Here is a 17,609-nt window from a genome sequence, read left to right as displayed (position 1 = left end):
GCCTGTAGTACCAGCTACTTGGGAGGCTGAGGCTGGAGAATGGCGTAAGCCCAGGAGGCGGAGCTTGCAGTGAGCTGAGATCCGGCCACCGCACTCCAGCCTGGGCTACAGAGCGAGACTCCGTCTCAAAAAAAAATAAAATAAAATAAAAAAATAAAATAACTTGCTGTTATTAGCCAGGCTTGGTGGCAGGCGCCTGTAGTCCCAGCACTTTGGGAGACTGAGGCAGGTGGATCACCAGGTCAGGAGTTCGAGACCATCCTGGCCAGCATGGTGAAACCCCATCTCTACTAAAAACACAAAAATTTTCCAGGCATGTTGTTGTGCACCTGTAATCCCAGCTACTTGGGAGGCTGGAGGTAGGAGAATCACTTGACCCTGGGAGGCAGAGGTTGTAGTAAGCCAAGATGGCACCACTGCACTCCAGCCTGGGCAACAGAGGGAGACTCTGTCTCAAAAAAAAGAAGGAAGAAAAAAAAAAGGCCGAGTACAATGATTCATGCCTGTAATCCCAGCACTTTGGGAGGCTGAGGCAGACGGATCACCTGAGGTCGGGAGTTCGAGACCAGCCTGACCAACATAGAGAAACACCGTCTCTACTAAAAATACAAAAAAAATTAACTGGACTTGGTGGCGCATCCCTGTAATCCCAGCTACTTGGGAGGCTGAGGCAGGAGAATCACTTGAACCTGGAAGGTGGAGGTTGCAGTGAGCTGAGATCACGCCATTACACTCCAGCCTGGGTAATAAGAGCGAAACTCTGTCTCAAAAAAAAAAGGAATACAAAGTTGATGACGTTTGAATTAAATGTTATCTTTTATTAATATTTTATTTATTTATTATTATTTTTTTTTTTTTGAGATGGAGTCTCCTCACTCTGTTGTCAGGCTGGAGTGCAGTTGTGCGATCCCAGCTCATTGCCACCTCCACCTCCTGGGTTCAAGCAATTCTCCTGCCTCAGCCTCCCAAGTAGCTGGGACTACAGGCACATGTCACCATGCCCAGCTAATTTTTGTATTTTTAGTAGAGACGGGGTTTCACCATGTTGGCCAGGATGGAAATGTTATATTTTATTTTTAAAGAAATTTTAAAATTGCAGTTAGGGGCTCAATCTTACCTCTTTCGACTATTACCAGAATTGTGAATTTATGTTGGTTTTTTGATAACTAAATAATTTATTTTAACTGGTGTTTTCTTTACAGAAAATTTTTGTTATAATAACATTCAGCAAGCACATAGTGGAGCAAATGGTGGCTTTCATTGGGTAAGTAATTCTTTAAGGACTAATATTAATATAATTACTGTTTAAATGGCAGTAAATGTGTACAAGACTGAATTGAAATAGAATTTTTGACATAGTTCTTTATTTTTTGAGAAGCCAAAATAACTTGCTGTTATTAGTAAATGAAGATTTTCTTGTTCTGTAGTAGGGAAAGATAAAGCTCACATTATCCCTGTTTAATTGTAAATCAAACATCTATCAAGTGATATAATTCTGGGTTTAAAAGAAGCTTTGGGGTTTGAATCTATAGCCCCACCAAAGAAATAAGAAACTCTCTTTATATAAAAGATATGTGTATATCCTTACAGTTTAGTGGTGCTTTAGTACAATGCTGTGATTTTTGGCCAAACTAGATGCCAGATACACAGCCACATTTAATGTAAATATAAATCTTACATAAAATTTTAGTATTTTATATAAAACCTAGCTGGCCGTGGTGGCAGGCACTTGTAGTCTCAGCTACTCAGGAGGCTGCGGCAGGAGAATCGCTTGAACCTGGGAGGCAGAGGTTGCGGTGAGCCAAGATCATGCCATTGCACTCCAGCCTGGGTGACAGAACAAGACACCATCTCAAAAAATAATAATAATAATAGCATTTCATTAAATAAGTCATGTTAGATGGCATAATATTAACAAAATATGTCAGGTCTCTATTACTTCACTAGAGAAAAATTAGGTTATTTTAAAAGGTTAAACTGGCCAGGCACGGTGACTGACGTCTGTAATCCCAGCACTTTGGGAGGCCAAGGCAAGTGGATCACAAGGTCAGGAGTTCGAGACCAGCCTGGCCAATATGGTGAAACCCCATCTCTACTAAAAATACAAATATTAGCCTGGGGTGGTGGCGGGTGCCTGTAGTCCCAGCTACTGGAAGGCTGAGGTAAGAGAATCGCTTGAACCCGTGAGGCGGAGGTTGCAGTGAGCTGAGATCCTGCCACTGCACTCTAGCCTGGGCAACACAGTGAGCTCCATCTCAAAAAATAAAATATAAAAATAAATAATAAAAGGCTAAACTATCCAAAGCTTTTATTTTTGTGTTTAGTTTTAAGAAGTGATGAAGACCAGTTTTAACATAAGATTTAAATGATATTCTCACAAAATTATAGAGTTCAGTTTAATAAAACAGTAAAGGCACATTTTGTTGGATTAATCAGATTAACTTTCAGCTGGAATATGAACACTGTTGCCTATTAAATTGCAATAAGGCCGGGCACAGGGGCTCATGCCTCTAATCCCAGCACTTTGGGAGGCTGAGGCGGGGGAATCACCTGAGGTTGGGAGTTCGAGACTAGCCTGACCAACATGGAGAAACCCCATCTCTACTAAAAATAAAATTAGCCAGGCATGGTGGCACATGCCTGTAATCCCAGCTACTAGAGAGGCTGAGGCAGGAGAATTGCTTGAACCTGGGAGGCAGAGGTTACGGTGAGCCTAGATCGTGCCATTGCACTCCAGCCTGGGCAACAAGAGTGAAATTCCATCTCAAAAAAATAAAATAAAATAAAACAAATGAAATAAAAAATACATTGCAATAAGACCAAAAGTTGTTAGGTTTTTAATTTGTTATTATAGGGGAGAGGTTTTCTTTTCATTCAGTAGTACAGCTGCCCCATGGTGGAAAAGTGTCAAGTTTAAGTGCCCTTTGTTTAGTTTTAATGTAAATCTTTATCTTAAAAGCCACTTACAGAGCAAACATTTATGGAAATTTTTGCTATTTAAAAAAAAATGCCACTTGGTGTTGAGTTCGTGACTATTGGTTTTTTTAGTCATATATATATTCATTCTTTTCTTTGTTTTGTAATAAAATAGTTTTTAATATTTGCTAGTTCAGCTTTAATAAGGAAAAAATATATTCTTGAGATTGTACTCAGTGGAGCCAGTCATTAGTTTCATTAATTCCTGAGCTTATCAGTGTGAATTTATAACTTGTACACTAAAATTTACATTTAAAATTAAATTTACTCTAGTTTTTTGCTGCCTGAATCCTTACAAATAAAGTATTTTATATGTCACCATATATCACATAAAGACAAAAAATATTCTTGTCCCTTATTTTTTATTTATTTGTTTATTTATTTTTGTAGAGACGGGGTCTCGCTTTGCTACCCAGGCTAGTGTCAAACTCCTGGTTTCAAGTAGTCCTCCCACCTCAGCCTCCCAAAGTGTTGGGATTACAGGCATGAGCCACCATGCCTGGCCTTCCCTTATGTTTTTGTTTTTTGTTGTTGTTTTTGAGACAGAGTCTCGCTCCAGGCTGGAGTGCAGTGGTGCGATCTCAGCTCACTACAACCTCCGCCTCCCAGGTTCAAGCAATTCTTCTGCCTCAGCCTCCTGAGTAGCTGGGATTACAAGCGTACGCCACCACGCCCAGCTAATTCTTGTATTTTTAGTGGAGATAGGGTTTCACCACATTGGTCAGGCTGGTCTCAAACTCCTGACCCGGTGATCCGCCCATCTTGGCCTCCCAAAGTGCTGGGATTACAGGCGTAAGCCCCTGCTCCCAGCCCCTTATTTTTTAAATGTAAGGAAAATATTTCATTTATTCTTAGAGACTACTGCTCTACCTTGAGACTGCAGAGCGCAGTACGTATAACACCATGCATTATTTGTTCTTTTCCTATACTGAACATTTGTAGAAAGAAGTTTTTCAGCTACTCCTGCATCCTCACCACTAGCACCTTCTGTTTCCCCAGCCTTTGGAATTTCTAGGAAGTTAAATTACTTAGCTACTTGTTTCATCTACCGATATATCCAGTTTCACTCTCTTCCAATCTATTCACCATATTGCAGTCACTAACCTTTTTGAAATTTTAATCTGAGCATATCATCACCACTGTCTTCACCCCCTTTCTCCTCCTCTTCTTGAAACCCTTCACTTACTTGTTTTTCCCTTCATTCTTTTTTTTTTTTTTTTTTTTTGAGATGGGGTCTCGCTCTGTCGCCCAGGCTGGAGTGCAGTGGCTGGATCTCAGCTCACTGCAAGCTCCGCCTCCTGGGTTTACGCCATTCTCCTGCCTCAGCCTCCCGAGTAGCTGGGACTACAGGTGCCTGCCACCTCGCCCGGCTAGTGTTTTGTATTTTTTTTAGTAGAGACGGGGTTTCACTGTGTTAGCCAGGATGGTTTCGATCTCCTGACCTCGTGATCCGCCCGTCTCGGCCTCCCAAAGTGCTGGAATTACAGGCTTGAGCCACTGCGCCCGGCCCCCTTCATTCTTTAGATAAAGCCAAAACTCCTTACCAGGGTTTATAAGCCCTCCCTGTGTTATCTGTCCCCCCTAGTTTTCTCTGCTCAAACCACTTTGTCCATATTTGAGTCTCCCACCACTGGTCTTTGCTTGTGCTTTTCTCTTTGCCTAGTTCAAGATTTCTCAGCCTTGGCACTATTGACTTTTTTAAGACCAGATAATTACTTGTTATGGGGAACTGTCCTGTGCATTATAAGAGATGTAGCACCATCTTTCTCCTCTGCTCACTGCATGCTGCTAGTACCTTCCAATCATGACAATCACAAATGTTTCCAGACATTGCCAAACGTCACATGGGGAAGAGACCCACCACCCTCATTGAGAATCACTGGCCTAAACAATGTCCTTTAGATTTTAGCCATTGCATTCTCAGAAACCTTTCCCTGACTTGATCTAATACCATCTTTACCAGGGGCCTTTCTTCAAAGCAACAGTATACTACATGCACTTATAGTTATATTGTTACACTTATGTTTGTAGGAGTGTGTGATTACTGTCTTTTTACTGTTAACCTGTAAGCTTCTCAAAGGAAAAGATTGTGTCTATTTTTGTTTACTGTTATGTCCACCGAACCTGGCATCTTGAATGACATATAGCAGATGCTCTGTAAATCTGCTGAATAAATGAACACATGACCAGTACAAATTAGAAAATCATTGATATAGCCCAGATTCTTCTATTTCCCCAGCCTTTAGAGTTTTTATGAAATTATATTATTTATCTATGGTAAATAGAAATGCCTTTAAGCTTAGGCCAATGTAGTTAAGTCAGAATATCTTATGCCTTTTTTTTTTTTTTTTCGTGACAGAGTCTCACTCTGTCTCCCAGCCTGGAGTGCAGTGGCGCGATCTCAGCTCACTTCAAGCTCCGCCTCCTGGGTTCACGCCATTCTCCTGCCTCAGCCTCCCAAGTAGCTGGGACTACAGGCGCCCGCCTCCACGCCCGGCTAATTTTTTGTATTTTTAAGAGAGACAGGGTTTCACCATGTTAGCCAGGATGGTCTTGATCTCCTGACCTCGTGATCCACCTGCCTCGGCCTCCCAAAGTGCTGGGATTACAGGCGTGAGCCACTGCACCTGACCTATTTTACGTCTTTCAAAGTCAGTAATTTATTTTAAACCCCACTAGCGTGTCCCCTCAAAAAATTCCAGTGATCCTTTACTCTTAAAGATAAGATGGTTTTGAATATAGTTATGCTAAAATATTCAAGACCTACTGGATTCAGATTTGTATTGAATTAAATGAGTTGTATCATATTTGAAAAATTATTTTCAGGAGCAGATGTTGGAATGTCTTGATGTCCTTATCATTTTCCCAGCACTGTCTACAGGGATTACCTCAGCTACTTCTGTTTTCTTTTCTCTTCTTTTCTTTTTTGAGGCAGAGTTTCACTCTTGTTGCCCAGGCTGGAGTGCAATGGTGCGATCTCGGATCTCGGATCTCGGCTCACCCCAACCTCCACCTCTGGGATTCAAGCAGTTCTCCTGACTCAGCCTCCCGAGTAGCTGGGATTACAGGCATGTGCCATCACACCCGGCTAATTTTTTATGTTTAATAGGGACGGGGTTTCTCCATGTTGGTCGGGCTGGTCTCTAACTCCTGACCTCAGGTGATACGCCCACCTAGGCCTCCCAAAGTGCTGGAATTACAGGCGTGAGCCACTGCGCCTGGCCCTTTTTTTTTTTTTTGAGATGGAGTTTTGCTCTGTCGCCCAGGCTGGGGTGCAGTGGCACAATCTCGGGTCACTGCCACCTCTGCCTCCTGGGTTCAAGCGATTTTCCTGCCTCAGCCTCCTGAGTAACTGGGATCACAGGCGTGCGCCACCAGGCCTGGCTAATTTTTATATTTTTAGTAGAGACGGGGTTCCACCATGTTGGCCAGGCTGATCTCAAGCTCCTGACCTTAGGTGATCCGCCCACCTCGACCTCCCAAAGTGCTGGGATTACAGGAGTGAGCCACCGTGCCCAGCCATTCTTTTCTAGATAATGTATTAAACAGTATAAATAATTAGACTCAGCAGATGCTAGTAAAGCTTTATTATCAGATCCCAAAGGGTATCCTTTTAGTCTTTGTCATTAATAACATTATCTTTTAATCAGATTCTCCAATTGAGTATGACATGATTGATTTTTTTATGTTTTGAAGTAGGAAATACTTTTTTTTTTTTTTTTTGAGACAGAGTCTTGCTGTGTCGCCCAGGCTGTAGTGCAGTGGTGTGATCTCGGCTTACTGCAACTTCCACCTCCCAGGTTCAAGCAATTCTCCTGCTTCAGCCTCCTGAGTAGCTGGGATTACAGGTGTGCACCACCACACCTGGCTAATTTTTGTATTTTTCATAGAGATAGGATTTCATCATGTTGGTCAGGCTGGTCTCAAACTCCTGACCTCAAGTGATCCACCCACCTCAGCCTCCCAAAGTGCTAGAATTACAGGTGTGAGCCACCATGCCCAGCCAGAAATGTTTTTAAATACAAGTGTTCAAATGAAAATTAATAGGTAGCCTCACCAAAGCTAAAATAGGGATTAAGTTCAATAAAGAGAACGAATTTTTAGTAGACCCAAATATATGATTTCATATCATAATTAATAGATTAGTACTTTAGTTCAGAAAAGAGGAGGTGAACAGCTGGATTTCCTCACTAGATATACTGTCTCTAACCTGCTGTAGAAACATTCTCCTTTAGATCATTTGAGGCCAGGAATTCAGGACCAGCCTGGAAACATAGTAAGACCCTGTCTGTCTCTACAAAAAAACACACTAACAAATTAGTTGGGCGTGGTGGCACCCGCCTGTAGTCCCTGCTACCCAAGAGGCTGAGGTGGAAAAATTGTTTGAGGCAGGAGGTTGCGGCTGCAGTGAACCATGATCATACTATTGCACTCCATCCTAGGCGACAGAGTGAGACCCTGATTCTTGAAAAAAAAGAAAGGAAGAAAGAAAATAAACATTCTCCTTTAATTGTTAGTTCTCCCCTTCACACTGCTAAAACCCTGAATGGGGCCAGGCATGGTGGCTTATGCCTGTAATCCCAGCACTTTGGGAGGCCGAGGCGGGTAGATCATTTGAGATCAGGAGTTTGAGACCAGGCTGGCCAACATGATAAGACCCCCATCTCTACTAAAAATACAAAAATTAGCTGGGCATGGTGCCACATGCCTGTAATCCCAGCTACTTGGGAGGCTGAGGTAGGAGAATTGCTCAAACCTGGGAGGCAGAGGTTGCAGTGAGCCGAGATCGCACCAATGCACTCCAGCCTAGGTGACAGTGAGACTCTGTCTCAAAAAAAAAAAAAAAAAGTCCCTTAATGGTATAGCAAATCATCAAATTAAATTAGTAAACTTCAGAATGCAGTCTTTTGAAGGATATTTAAAACCTTGCAGTCACAAATAAAGGAGTGATAACTTGTCATGGTAGAGAACAAAATCAAAAGACAAGCAAGAAAAAAGCCAGAAGCAGTTCAAATTTAAAATAAAATTGTGAGATAATAAGGAAGAATGAAAAATGAATCCCGGGCCGGGAGCAGAGGCTCACGGCTGTAATCCCAGCATTTTGGGCAGATCACCTGAAGTCAGGAATTCAAGACCAGTCTGGCCAACATGGTGAAACCACATCTCCACTAAACATACAAAAATTAGCCGGACATGGTAGCAGGTGCCTGTCGTCCCAGCTACTCAGGAGGCTGAGGCAGGAGAATCGCTTGAACCAAGGAGGCAGAGCTTGCAGTGAGCCGAGTTCAGGCCACTGCACTCCAGCCTGGGTGACAGAGCGAGACTCCGTCTCAAAAAAAAAGGGGTGGGGGTATCAAAAATCTTTTGGCTGGGGCCGGGCATGATGGCTCACATCTATAACCCCAGCACTTTGGGAGGCCGAGGCAGGTGTATCACCTGAGGTCAGGAGTCCAGCCTGGGCCACATGATGAAACCTCATCTCTACTAAAAATACAAAAAATTAGCCGTGTGTGGGGGTGGGCGCCTGTAATCCCAGCTACTTGGGAGACTGAGACAGGAGAATCACTTGAACCCTGGAGGTGGAGATTGCAGTGAGGCAAGATCGTGCCAGCGTACTCCAGCCTCGGTGACAGAGGGAGACTCCTTCTAAAAAATAAAAAATAGGCCGGGCGCGGTGGCTCAAGCCTGGAATCCCAGCACTTTGGGAGGCCGAGACGGGCGGATCACGAGGTCAGGAGATTGAGACCATCCTGGCTAACATGGTGAAACCCCGTCTCTACTAAAAAAATACAAAAAAAAAAAAAACTAGCCGGGCGAGGTGGCAGGCGCCTGTAGTCCCAGCTACTCGGGAGGCTGAGGCAGGAGAATGGCGTGAACCTGGGAGGCGGAGCTTGCAGTGAGCCAAGATCGCGCCACTCCACTCAAGCCTGGGCAACAGAGTGAGACTCCGTCTCAAAAAACTAAATAAATAAAAATAAAATAAAACATAAAAATTTAAAAAAAAAAAAAGACCAGGCACAGTAGTTCACACCTATAATCCCAGAACTTTGGGAGGCTGAGGTGGGCGGATCCCCTGAGGTCAGGAGTTCAAGACCAGGCTGGTCAACATAGTGAAACCCTGCCTCTACTAAAAATACAAAAACTAGCCAAGTGTGGTGATGGGTGCCTGTAGTCCCAGCTACTCAAGAGGCTGGGGTGGGAGAATTGCTTGAACCCAGGAGGTGGACGTTGTAGTGAGCTGTAGTGAGCTGACCACTGCACTCCAGCCTGGGCGACAGAGCAAGACTCTGTCTCAAAAATATATATATATTTTTTTTGCCTGAGCATGGTGGCTCACGCCTGTAATCCCAGCACTTTGGGGGGCCGAGGCAGATAGATCGGTTGAATTCTCAGGAATTCAAGACCAGTCTGGTCAACATGGCAAGACCCAAAGTCAGGTGATAGAACCAAAGAACTAGAGAACTTTCTAGCTCAAAAGGCATTACGTTACTTGTGTTTTGTTTTGTTTTGTTTTGTTTTTGAGACAGTTTTGTTCTATTGCCCAGGCTTGAGCGCTGTGGTGCAATCTCAGCACACTGCAACCTCTGCCTCCCATGTTCAAGCGATTCTCCTGAGTAGCTGGGATTACAGGCACCTGCCACCATGCCTGACTAATTTTTTTATCTTTAGTAGAGACAGGATTTCACCATGTTGGTCAGGCTGGTCTCAAACTCTTGAACTCGTAATCCACCCTCCTCTGCCTCCCAAAGTGCTGGTATTACAGGCATGAGCCACCGTGCCCAGCCCTTTTTTTTTTTTTCTATGATTTAATACTAATTTTTATTTAATTTTAGACTTTCTCCAATGGGAGAGACCTGTACATATTTCTTAAAGAGCATAACCAAATCTAACTTTTAAAGTTATGATTAAAATGACATGTTCCCATATTCTCACCAAATAGGGGATGTGAATTCCCAGAAAATAACATTAAGCATATGACTAGCAGCAAACCATATGCAGAACATTGGCTGATTGTCATGTTGCCAGGGTCTTATTGGAAGACAAAGTTCCCAGTTTTACCACACAAGAAAAGTTTCCATAACTCAATCATTGAACTTGAGGGCTGGGGGATGGTGTTGGCTGGAACAGGGACTTTTTACCAGATACAGAATGTTCCATGCTCTTCTTTGCTGTCTCCGATTTCTGAGCTAACTTGATGCTTGACCTCAGAGTCAGGCTTGCCTGTGGCAAGAGAGATCATTTTAACCAGTGACTAATTAAGTGCTTGAATCCGAATGTTGTTTCTTATTCCTCACTCTATGGAAAGTGGTCAGAATGAGCTACGTGAGCCTGGACTTTTTCTTCTACAGAAAGAAAATCTGTCCTTTCATTTTAAAGTATAAAATGATCCATGTATTCGCTTCTCTTTGACTCTGATCATTGAAAACAATCAGAAAAAGTTATGAAAGTGTGGGACACCAACATTTGTATTATCTGACAAAAGGATAGAATTTAAGGCTTAACATAGGGTTTAAACCCCAGCTGCTGAGACTCAGTTATACAGTCTAACATAACCTCTTTCTGTAGTTTGGGAAAACCCCTTTCTCTTCATGTCCATAGTAGTTAATATATCCTTCTCTTTCGGCACTTCACCTTTCTATATGTTTGTTATGGATATTGGGAGACCGCAGAAAGGTTAAAACAGGAGTTCTGGAGTTAGACTGTTAGATGAGAAATGTGTGCATTGTATTTGGAAGTTACTATTGACCATAATGGAGTATTTTAGTAGCATGATGAAAATTAAAACCCAAATATATTGGATTACATGGAATTGTGGGCTAGAGGAAAGGTCAAGCCAAAGTCATGTCTGACACATTTTAATTGTTCTGTAAATATTTGTTGACCAGATGAATTCATTCATTCATTAAATAGGAGGGACCAGTGTGTATTTTAGGCTGAGGGGAAAACTAGTAAAATGCTAGAGATAGAAAATACAAATGAAGAAAGGGAAGGATGTGGGAAGGAAACTAACATTCAGTAAGCACCCACTGTGCCAGATACTTTACATAAATATTCACTTCATATCCATAACAAAACCCATGAGGTACTATTACAGATAAGTTAAATTCATATAAATGATAAGAGATGATTGAGATAGGATCAATCTGTGGTGGACTGATTATCCTCATGAACCAGTTCTTTCTTGAAAACTGGAGTGAAGGCCGGGCGCGGTGGCTCAAGCCTGTAATCCCAGCACTTTGGGAGGCCGAGATGGGCGGATCACGAGGTCAGGAGATCGAGACCATCCTGGCTAACATGGTGAAACCCCGTCTCTACTAAAAACACAAAAAACTAGCCGGGCGAAGTGGCGGGCGCCTGTAGTCCCAGCTACTCGGGAGGCTGAGGCGGGAGAATGGCGTAAACCCGGGAGGCGGAGCTTGCAGTGAGCTGAGATCCGGCCACTGCACTCCAGCCCGGGCGACAGAGCAAGACTCCGTCTCAAAAAAAAAAAAAAAAAGAAAACTGGAGTGAAGACTCCAAGATGTTTTGAGGCAGAGAAGGAGGACACTGAGGGTGCACTGTGGAAGCCAGCGAGGTCATTTGCTGGAAGTTGGAAATTTAGACTAGAGCACCAGTTTCAAACAGCTGCTGTGTGAATTTGGTAGGGATGCAGCATGAATTCTTTCTGTCTCTTCGCCTGTGCACACGTGCATCCACCTGTGTGCAGCTGTAGGTAGTTACTACTGTGGTTACTTTTAATGAAAAACTCACGGCCGGGCGCGGTGGCTCAAGCCTGTAATCCCAGCACTTTGGGAGGCCGAGACGGGCGGATCACAAGGTCAGGAGATCGAGACCATCCTGGCTCGCACGGTGAAACCCCGTCTCTACTAAAAAATACAAAAAACTAGCCGGGCGAGGTGGCGGGCGCCTGTAGTCCCAGCTACTCGGGAGGCTGAGGCAGGAGAATGGCGTGAACCCGGGAGGCGGAGCTTGCAGTGAGCTGAGATCCGGCCACTGCACTCCAGCCTGGGCGACAAAGCGAGACTCCGTCTCGGGGAAAAAAAAAAAAAAAACTCACGTGTTTCTGTAGTGTACATTTAAGTGCATTTTTTCCCCTCTCCCAGCATTCTTCTAGATAGAGCTCCTTGAGGACAGAGATCATAACTTTTTTAAAATGAGATTGAATTTCAATCAATACTGTCACTTTTTTTTCTTTTTTGAGACAGGGTCTCACTGTGTTGCCCAGGCTGATCTTGAACTCCTGGGCTCAAGCAATCCTCGTGCCTCAGCCTCCCCAAATGCTGGGATTATAGGCATGAGCCACTGTGTCCTGCCAATACTGTCACTTTTTTGGTTTTTGTTTGTTTTTGTTTTTTGTTTTTTGAGACCAAGCCTTGCTCTGTCGCCTAGCCTGGACTGCTGTGGCGTGATCTCAGCTCACTGCGAGCTCTGCCTCCTGGGTTCAAGCAATTCATCTGCCTCAGCCTCCCAAGCAGCTGGGACTACAGGTGTGCACTACCACACCCAGCTAACTTTTGTATTTTTACTAGAGACGGGGTTTCACCATATTGGCCAGGCTGGTCTCGAACTCCCGACCTCGTGATCCACCCACCTCGGCCTCCCAAAATGCTGGGATTACAGGCATGAGCCACTGTGCTGGCCTGATTTTTAAGTTTTAGAACTCAGTGAGTCTTCAAGCCAGTGCAGATCTGTCAGTATAAAAAGCTGCCACCAGACCTACTCACACCTGTAATCCTAGAACTTTGGGAGGCTGAGGCAAGATTGCTTGAGCCCAGAAGTTTGAGACCAGCCTGGGCAACATGGCAAGACCCCATCTCTAGAAAAAAAATTAAAAATTAGCTACTGTGGCCCCAGCTACTCGGAAGGTTGAGGCAGGAAGATTGCTTGAGCCCAGGAGGTCAAGGCTGCAGTGAGCCGTGTTTGTGCCATTGTACTCTTGCGTGGGCGAAAGAGCAAGATCCTGCCACTGGGGCCAGGTGCAGTGCCACTCGTCTGTAGTTCCAGCTACTTGGGAGACTGAGGCAAGAAACACAACCTCTTTAAAACACAGAAAGAAAAAAAAAAAAAGCTGTCACCAGTCTGTCATTTTCTATAAATGAAATCAGTTGATTTTTAACAGAGTTTTGTTTTGACAACCAATCAGTTTTACCTAGTTCTTACAGACCACTCCTTTAGCTCTGGCCACATTCACCAGCACAAATGCCTGCTTTTCTCCCGCTGCTCAAGTCTGCATTCTGAAATGAGGTTTTGTTTTCTAGAGCTTCTCTTTAATGTTAGCTTATTTCAAAAAGTAGCTGCTAATGGTAAGGAGGTCTAACCTTCAATCTGATTCTTACAGAAAATAATGCTAAATCTCCAAAAGCTAGGGCAATTGCAAATTCTTTTGTGATAAAATATGCTGTAAGGCAGTAGAGACAATATACCTGATAAAATACACCTGGAGAAAGCATGGTCTTCCTTCTACATAGCCAGGAAGAAACCCATGGTGTCATGTGTTCATAATACCACTCCACGTACAGTGGACTAACTTAAGTACAAAAGAGGTTTTAATCATTTGAAAGGGCACAGATGTGAATGAAATTCAAGATGTTTTAATCCCAAATCCTGGTGTCAAATCACAATGAATTTTAGAAGGTGCCAGAGACTGTCAGTCCAAACTTGTATATATGAGAAAGCCCTAGATTTTCTAGTATAGTGTGTGATTTTCATCCTGAATTTATTTTATGCTGGGATGCCATTCCAAGATCCTGGATGTAAAGAAACATGATTAGGGGGCTACCACATTTCAGATCCAAAGCAAGTAGAATACATCAGTTACCAGTTTTTTCTTACAGTATCAGCTTCAAAGATTCATATACTCAGCCAGGCACAGTGGCTCATGCCTGTAATCCCAGCATTTTGGGAGGTCAAGACAGGCGGATCCCTTGAGGTCAGGAGTTTGAGAGCAGCCTGGCCAACATGGTGAAACCCTGTCTCTACTAAAAATACAAAAACTAGCCGGTTGTAGTGGCGTATGCCTGTAATCCGAGCTACTCAGAGGGTTGAGGCAGGAGAATTGCTTGAAGCCGGGAGGTGGAGGTTGCAGTGAGCCGAGATTGCACCACTGCACTCCAGCCTGGGTGATAGAGCCAGACTCTGTCTCCAAAAAACAAAACAAAACAAAAAGATTCATGTGTTCTATTCAGTTAAATGGTAAAGATAATAACACTTTCATTCCAGTCACACAGAATAACTAGATCCTGTTTTTACTGGGTTAAATATGAGTTTATTTTCAGTTAGCACCTGTTCATTTACTTATTCTAGATTAATAAAGGGCTGAAAGGCTGTAAATATTAATGAGTCAGCATGATGGCCTTTGGCTTCTTCAGAAAGATTGCATGATAAACTCCCCCACCCTTTTCCGAGCAGTCTACCTTACTAGGAAAGGCAGTTTCATGTGGAGGGCAATCTGTCATTTTTGAATAAGGGCAAGAGTCTGAGGTCCATTCTGAGTCACTATGAATAGAGCTCTAGTATTGGTTGGTCCCCAGGGAAACTGGTGGTTAAATACTGTGAGAATCTTTATCAGACAGGAAATGACAACTCATTAAAATACTAGCCGTTAAGCCTGTTTAGATCACTGCCTAGGGAGCAGGAAGGAAAATTTAACTCTATAATGTTTGACTAAAATGTGCACATTTCTGAAGACGGAGAATTATTTATAAGACTGTTACCGAGAAAGGGAATTGCTAGGCTGTCTTATTGCTCATCTTCTCCCATACACTCTTTTTGCCTCTTTTGTACATGTAACAGATCAGCTTGTAATGAGAATAGGATAGGGAAGGACTTTAATTTCATTCCTGAAAGTGTATCCTACTAGTGCCTTAAATGTAAAATTCAGTCTCTTCAGCAGAAGAGGCGGTTGTTGGCTTCAGTTAGAACAGAACCATTTTCTATATAGGAGTCTACTCCTGTGCTCCTGGGCCAAATCTCAATTGATAGAATTCTCTGGGGTCAGAGGATAAATTTGATGTATTGATTTACATACAGTGGTCGTCATTCAATCAAGAAAATTCTAAAGACCCTGATATTCATTTAGAACATAATTAAATTTTATAACTCAGGGCACAGGTTTTCAGTCTCCTGAAGTTGGGCTATTCAGATTTGGTGGGGGCGGGGACAGGGGCTAGCTCTGTTGCCCAGGCTGGAGCAACCTCTGCCTCCCAGGCCCAGGTGATTCTCCCACCTCCTGTCGCATGCCAGCATGCCCAGCCAATTTTTAAATTTTTTGTAGGGATGAGGTCTCACTATATTGCCCAGGCTGGTCTTGAACTCATAGGCTCAAGTGATCCTCCCACCTTGGCCTCCCAAAGTGCTGGGATTACAGTGAACCACCAAGCCCAGCACCCTTTACTTTTTATAGTAGCCTGACCTGAATCTTCTCCTGAAAAAAAAAAATTTTTTTTTTCATTTATAAGCTTTCAGGCATCTGACTTATGACACTCTGAGATTCTTTAGGCTTTGTGATTAATCATTAGAGGGAATATTAACCCAGCACAAACAATGGAATAAAGGTAAGAAACTGTTGTGCCCAGACTTTTTTCTAAGACAAAAGGCGTATTACTGTTTGTAAAGAGGCTGTCGCCTCCTTACTAGAATTTATGTCAGAATGTTTTTCAGAAGGGTAAATGTAACCTATGTGCTCACATTAATGCTAAGATCCTCAAAAAATTATTTGAGAAAGGAGCAGAGCCTACATTCAATAAAAAAAAAATTACTTTATTAATGCTGGTAAAATATTCTTAGGCTTAGAGACTTCAACTGCTTAGACTTTTTTTTTTTTTTTTTAAACGGAGTCTCGCTCTGTCGCCCAGGCCGGCCTGCAATGGCGCGATCTCAGCTCACTGCAACCTACGCTTCCCGGGTTCAAGCACTTCTCCTGCCTCAGCCTCCCAAGTACCTGGGATTACAGGCATGCACCACCATGCCCAGCTAGTTTTATTTGTATTTTTAGTAGAGATGGGGTTTCTCCATGTTGGTCAGGCTGGTCTCAAACTCCCAACCTCAGGTGATCCACCTGCCTCGGCCTCCCAAAGTGCTGGGATTACAGGCGTGAGCCACCGCACCCAGCCAACTGCTTAGACTTTAAGTATACACTCTGTAAATAGGACTAAACAACAAGGTGAATCAATCTTTTTTGTTTGTTTCTTAAGAGACAGGTTCTCCTCTCTAGCCCAGGCTGGAGAGTAGTGGTGTGATTTTAGATCACTACAGCCTTGACCTCCTGGGTTCAAGCAGTCCTCCCCACTCAGCCTCTTGAGTAACTAGGACTACAGGTGTGCCCCATACCTGGTTAATTTTGTGTGTGGGTGTAGGGACAGGAGTCTTATTATGTTGCCCAAGCCAATCTTGAACTCTTAGACTCAAGCAGTCCTCCCACCTCAGCCACCCAAAGTGCTTGGATTACTGGCATGAGCCACCCTATCCTGCCTGGCCAGATTTCAGATCTTATTTATTTATTATCTATCTAATCTATTGATTTATTGAGAGAGAGAGAGAGAGACAGGGTCTTGCTCTTTCACTAAGGCTGGAGTGCAGTGGTTCAGTCCTAGCTTACTTTAACCTTGAACTCCTAGGCTCACAGGATCCTCCCATCTCAACCTCTTGAATAGCTAGGAATACAGGCACTTGCCATTACACTCAGCTATTTTTTTAAACTTTTGTAGAGACAGGGGTCTCACTATGTTGTCCAGGCTGGTCTCAAACTCTTGTCCTCAAGTCCTCCTGCCTCAACCTCCCAAAGTACTGGGATTACAAGCATGACCCGTCACACCCAGCCTAAAATACAGATTTCTTGTCACATAAGTGATTTCCAGAAGCAGAGTAACATATACATTAAAAACCATAGAAAAATAATAGATTTTGTTTGCAATTTGGCTAGGGCTCTTGGCAGAATTTTGCCCAAATGTTATTTTGAATGGATATCTATATTTTTTTTTTTTTTACGATTTTTTTTTTTTACGATATTTAAGTTTGCCAAGAACTTTGTCTTAGGTCTGTTTAACAGATTCTAGGTATGTAAGCATGGGAAAATATTGTTCCCATGAAACCAATTTTGAGCTCTGAGTAGGTTTCGAGTCTATGTTTTTTTCTTTAAATAAAAAAAAAAACTTTTATTTGCATTCCTGAGTTTTTTTTAACAGAAGTTAACAATAACAAAAGTGTAAAAATTGCCACTAGCATCATTTGTTGGAAAAGGGTTTGTTTGTTTCGGAGACAGGATCTCACTGTTTTACCCAGGCTGGAACGGAGTGGCTATTCACAGGCATGATTATAGCTCACTAAGCCTCCATCCCAACTCCTGGGCTCAAGAGAGCCTCCTGCTCAGCCTCCAAATTAGCTGGGACTACAGGCATGCGCCACCAGGCCCAGTGGAAAGTTTTTTTTTTTTTATCTTATATATGCTGTTATATTTGTGCCAGGAATAAAAATATGAAGATACTACTACCCACTAAGATTTTTCTACCCACTGTGTTGAAGGTTCACAGCAAGGAAAAGCAAATGAGATCGACTTTTTTTTTTTTTTTGTCGCCTAGGCTGGAGTGCAGTCTCGGCTCATTTGCAACCCCCACCTCCCAGGTTCAAGCAATTCT

The 17,609-nt window shown here is 43.1% G+C and overlaps 1 protein-coding gene across 1 annotated transcript in view; it reads left to right on the top strand.

Annotated features, from left to right (window-relative positions):
* Positions 1–17,609, top strand: part of VMP1 (vacuole membrane protein 1) — a 135,384-nt gene that overhangs the window by 108,700 nt on the left and 9,075 nt on the right. The window contains exon 10 of the mRNA XM_008011244.3: positions 1,203–1,264. Coding sequence (XP_008009435.1) covers positions 1,203–1,264 — 62 coding nt within the window. The remainder of the gene's footprint in view (positions 1–1,202; positions 1,265–17,609) is intronic.

This window comes from Chlorocebus sabaeus, chromosome 16 (assembly GCF_047675955.1).
Source record: "Chlorocebus sabaeus isolate Y175 chromosome 16, mChlSab1.0.hap1, whole genome shotgun sequence".
Lineage (NCBI taxonomy): Eukaryota > Metazoa > Chordata > Mammalia > Primates > Cercopithecidae > Chlorocebus > Chlorocebus sabaeus.
The sequence above is the reverse complement of the archived record's forward strand: the minus strand, read 5'-3'. Positions and strand labels throughout refer to the sequence as shown.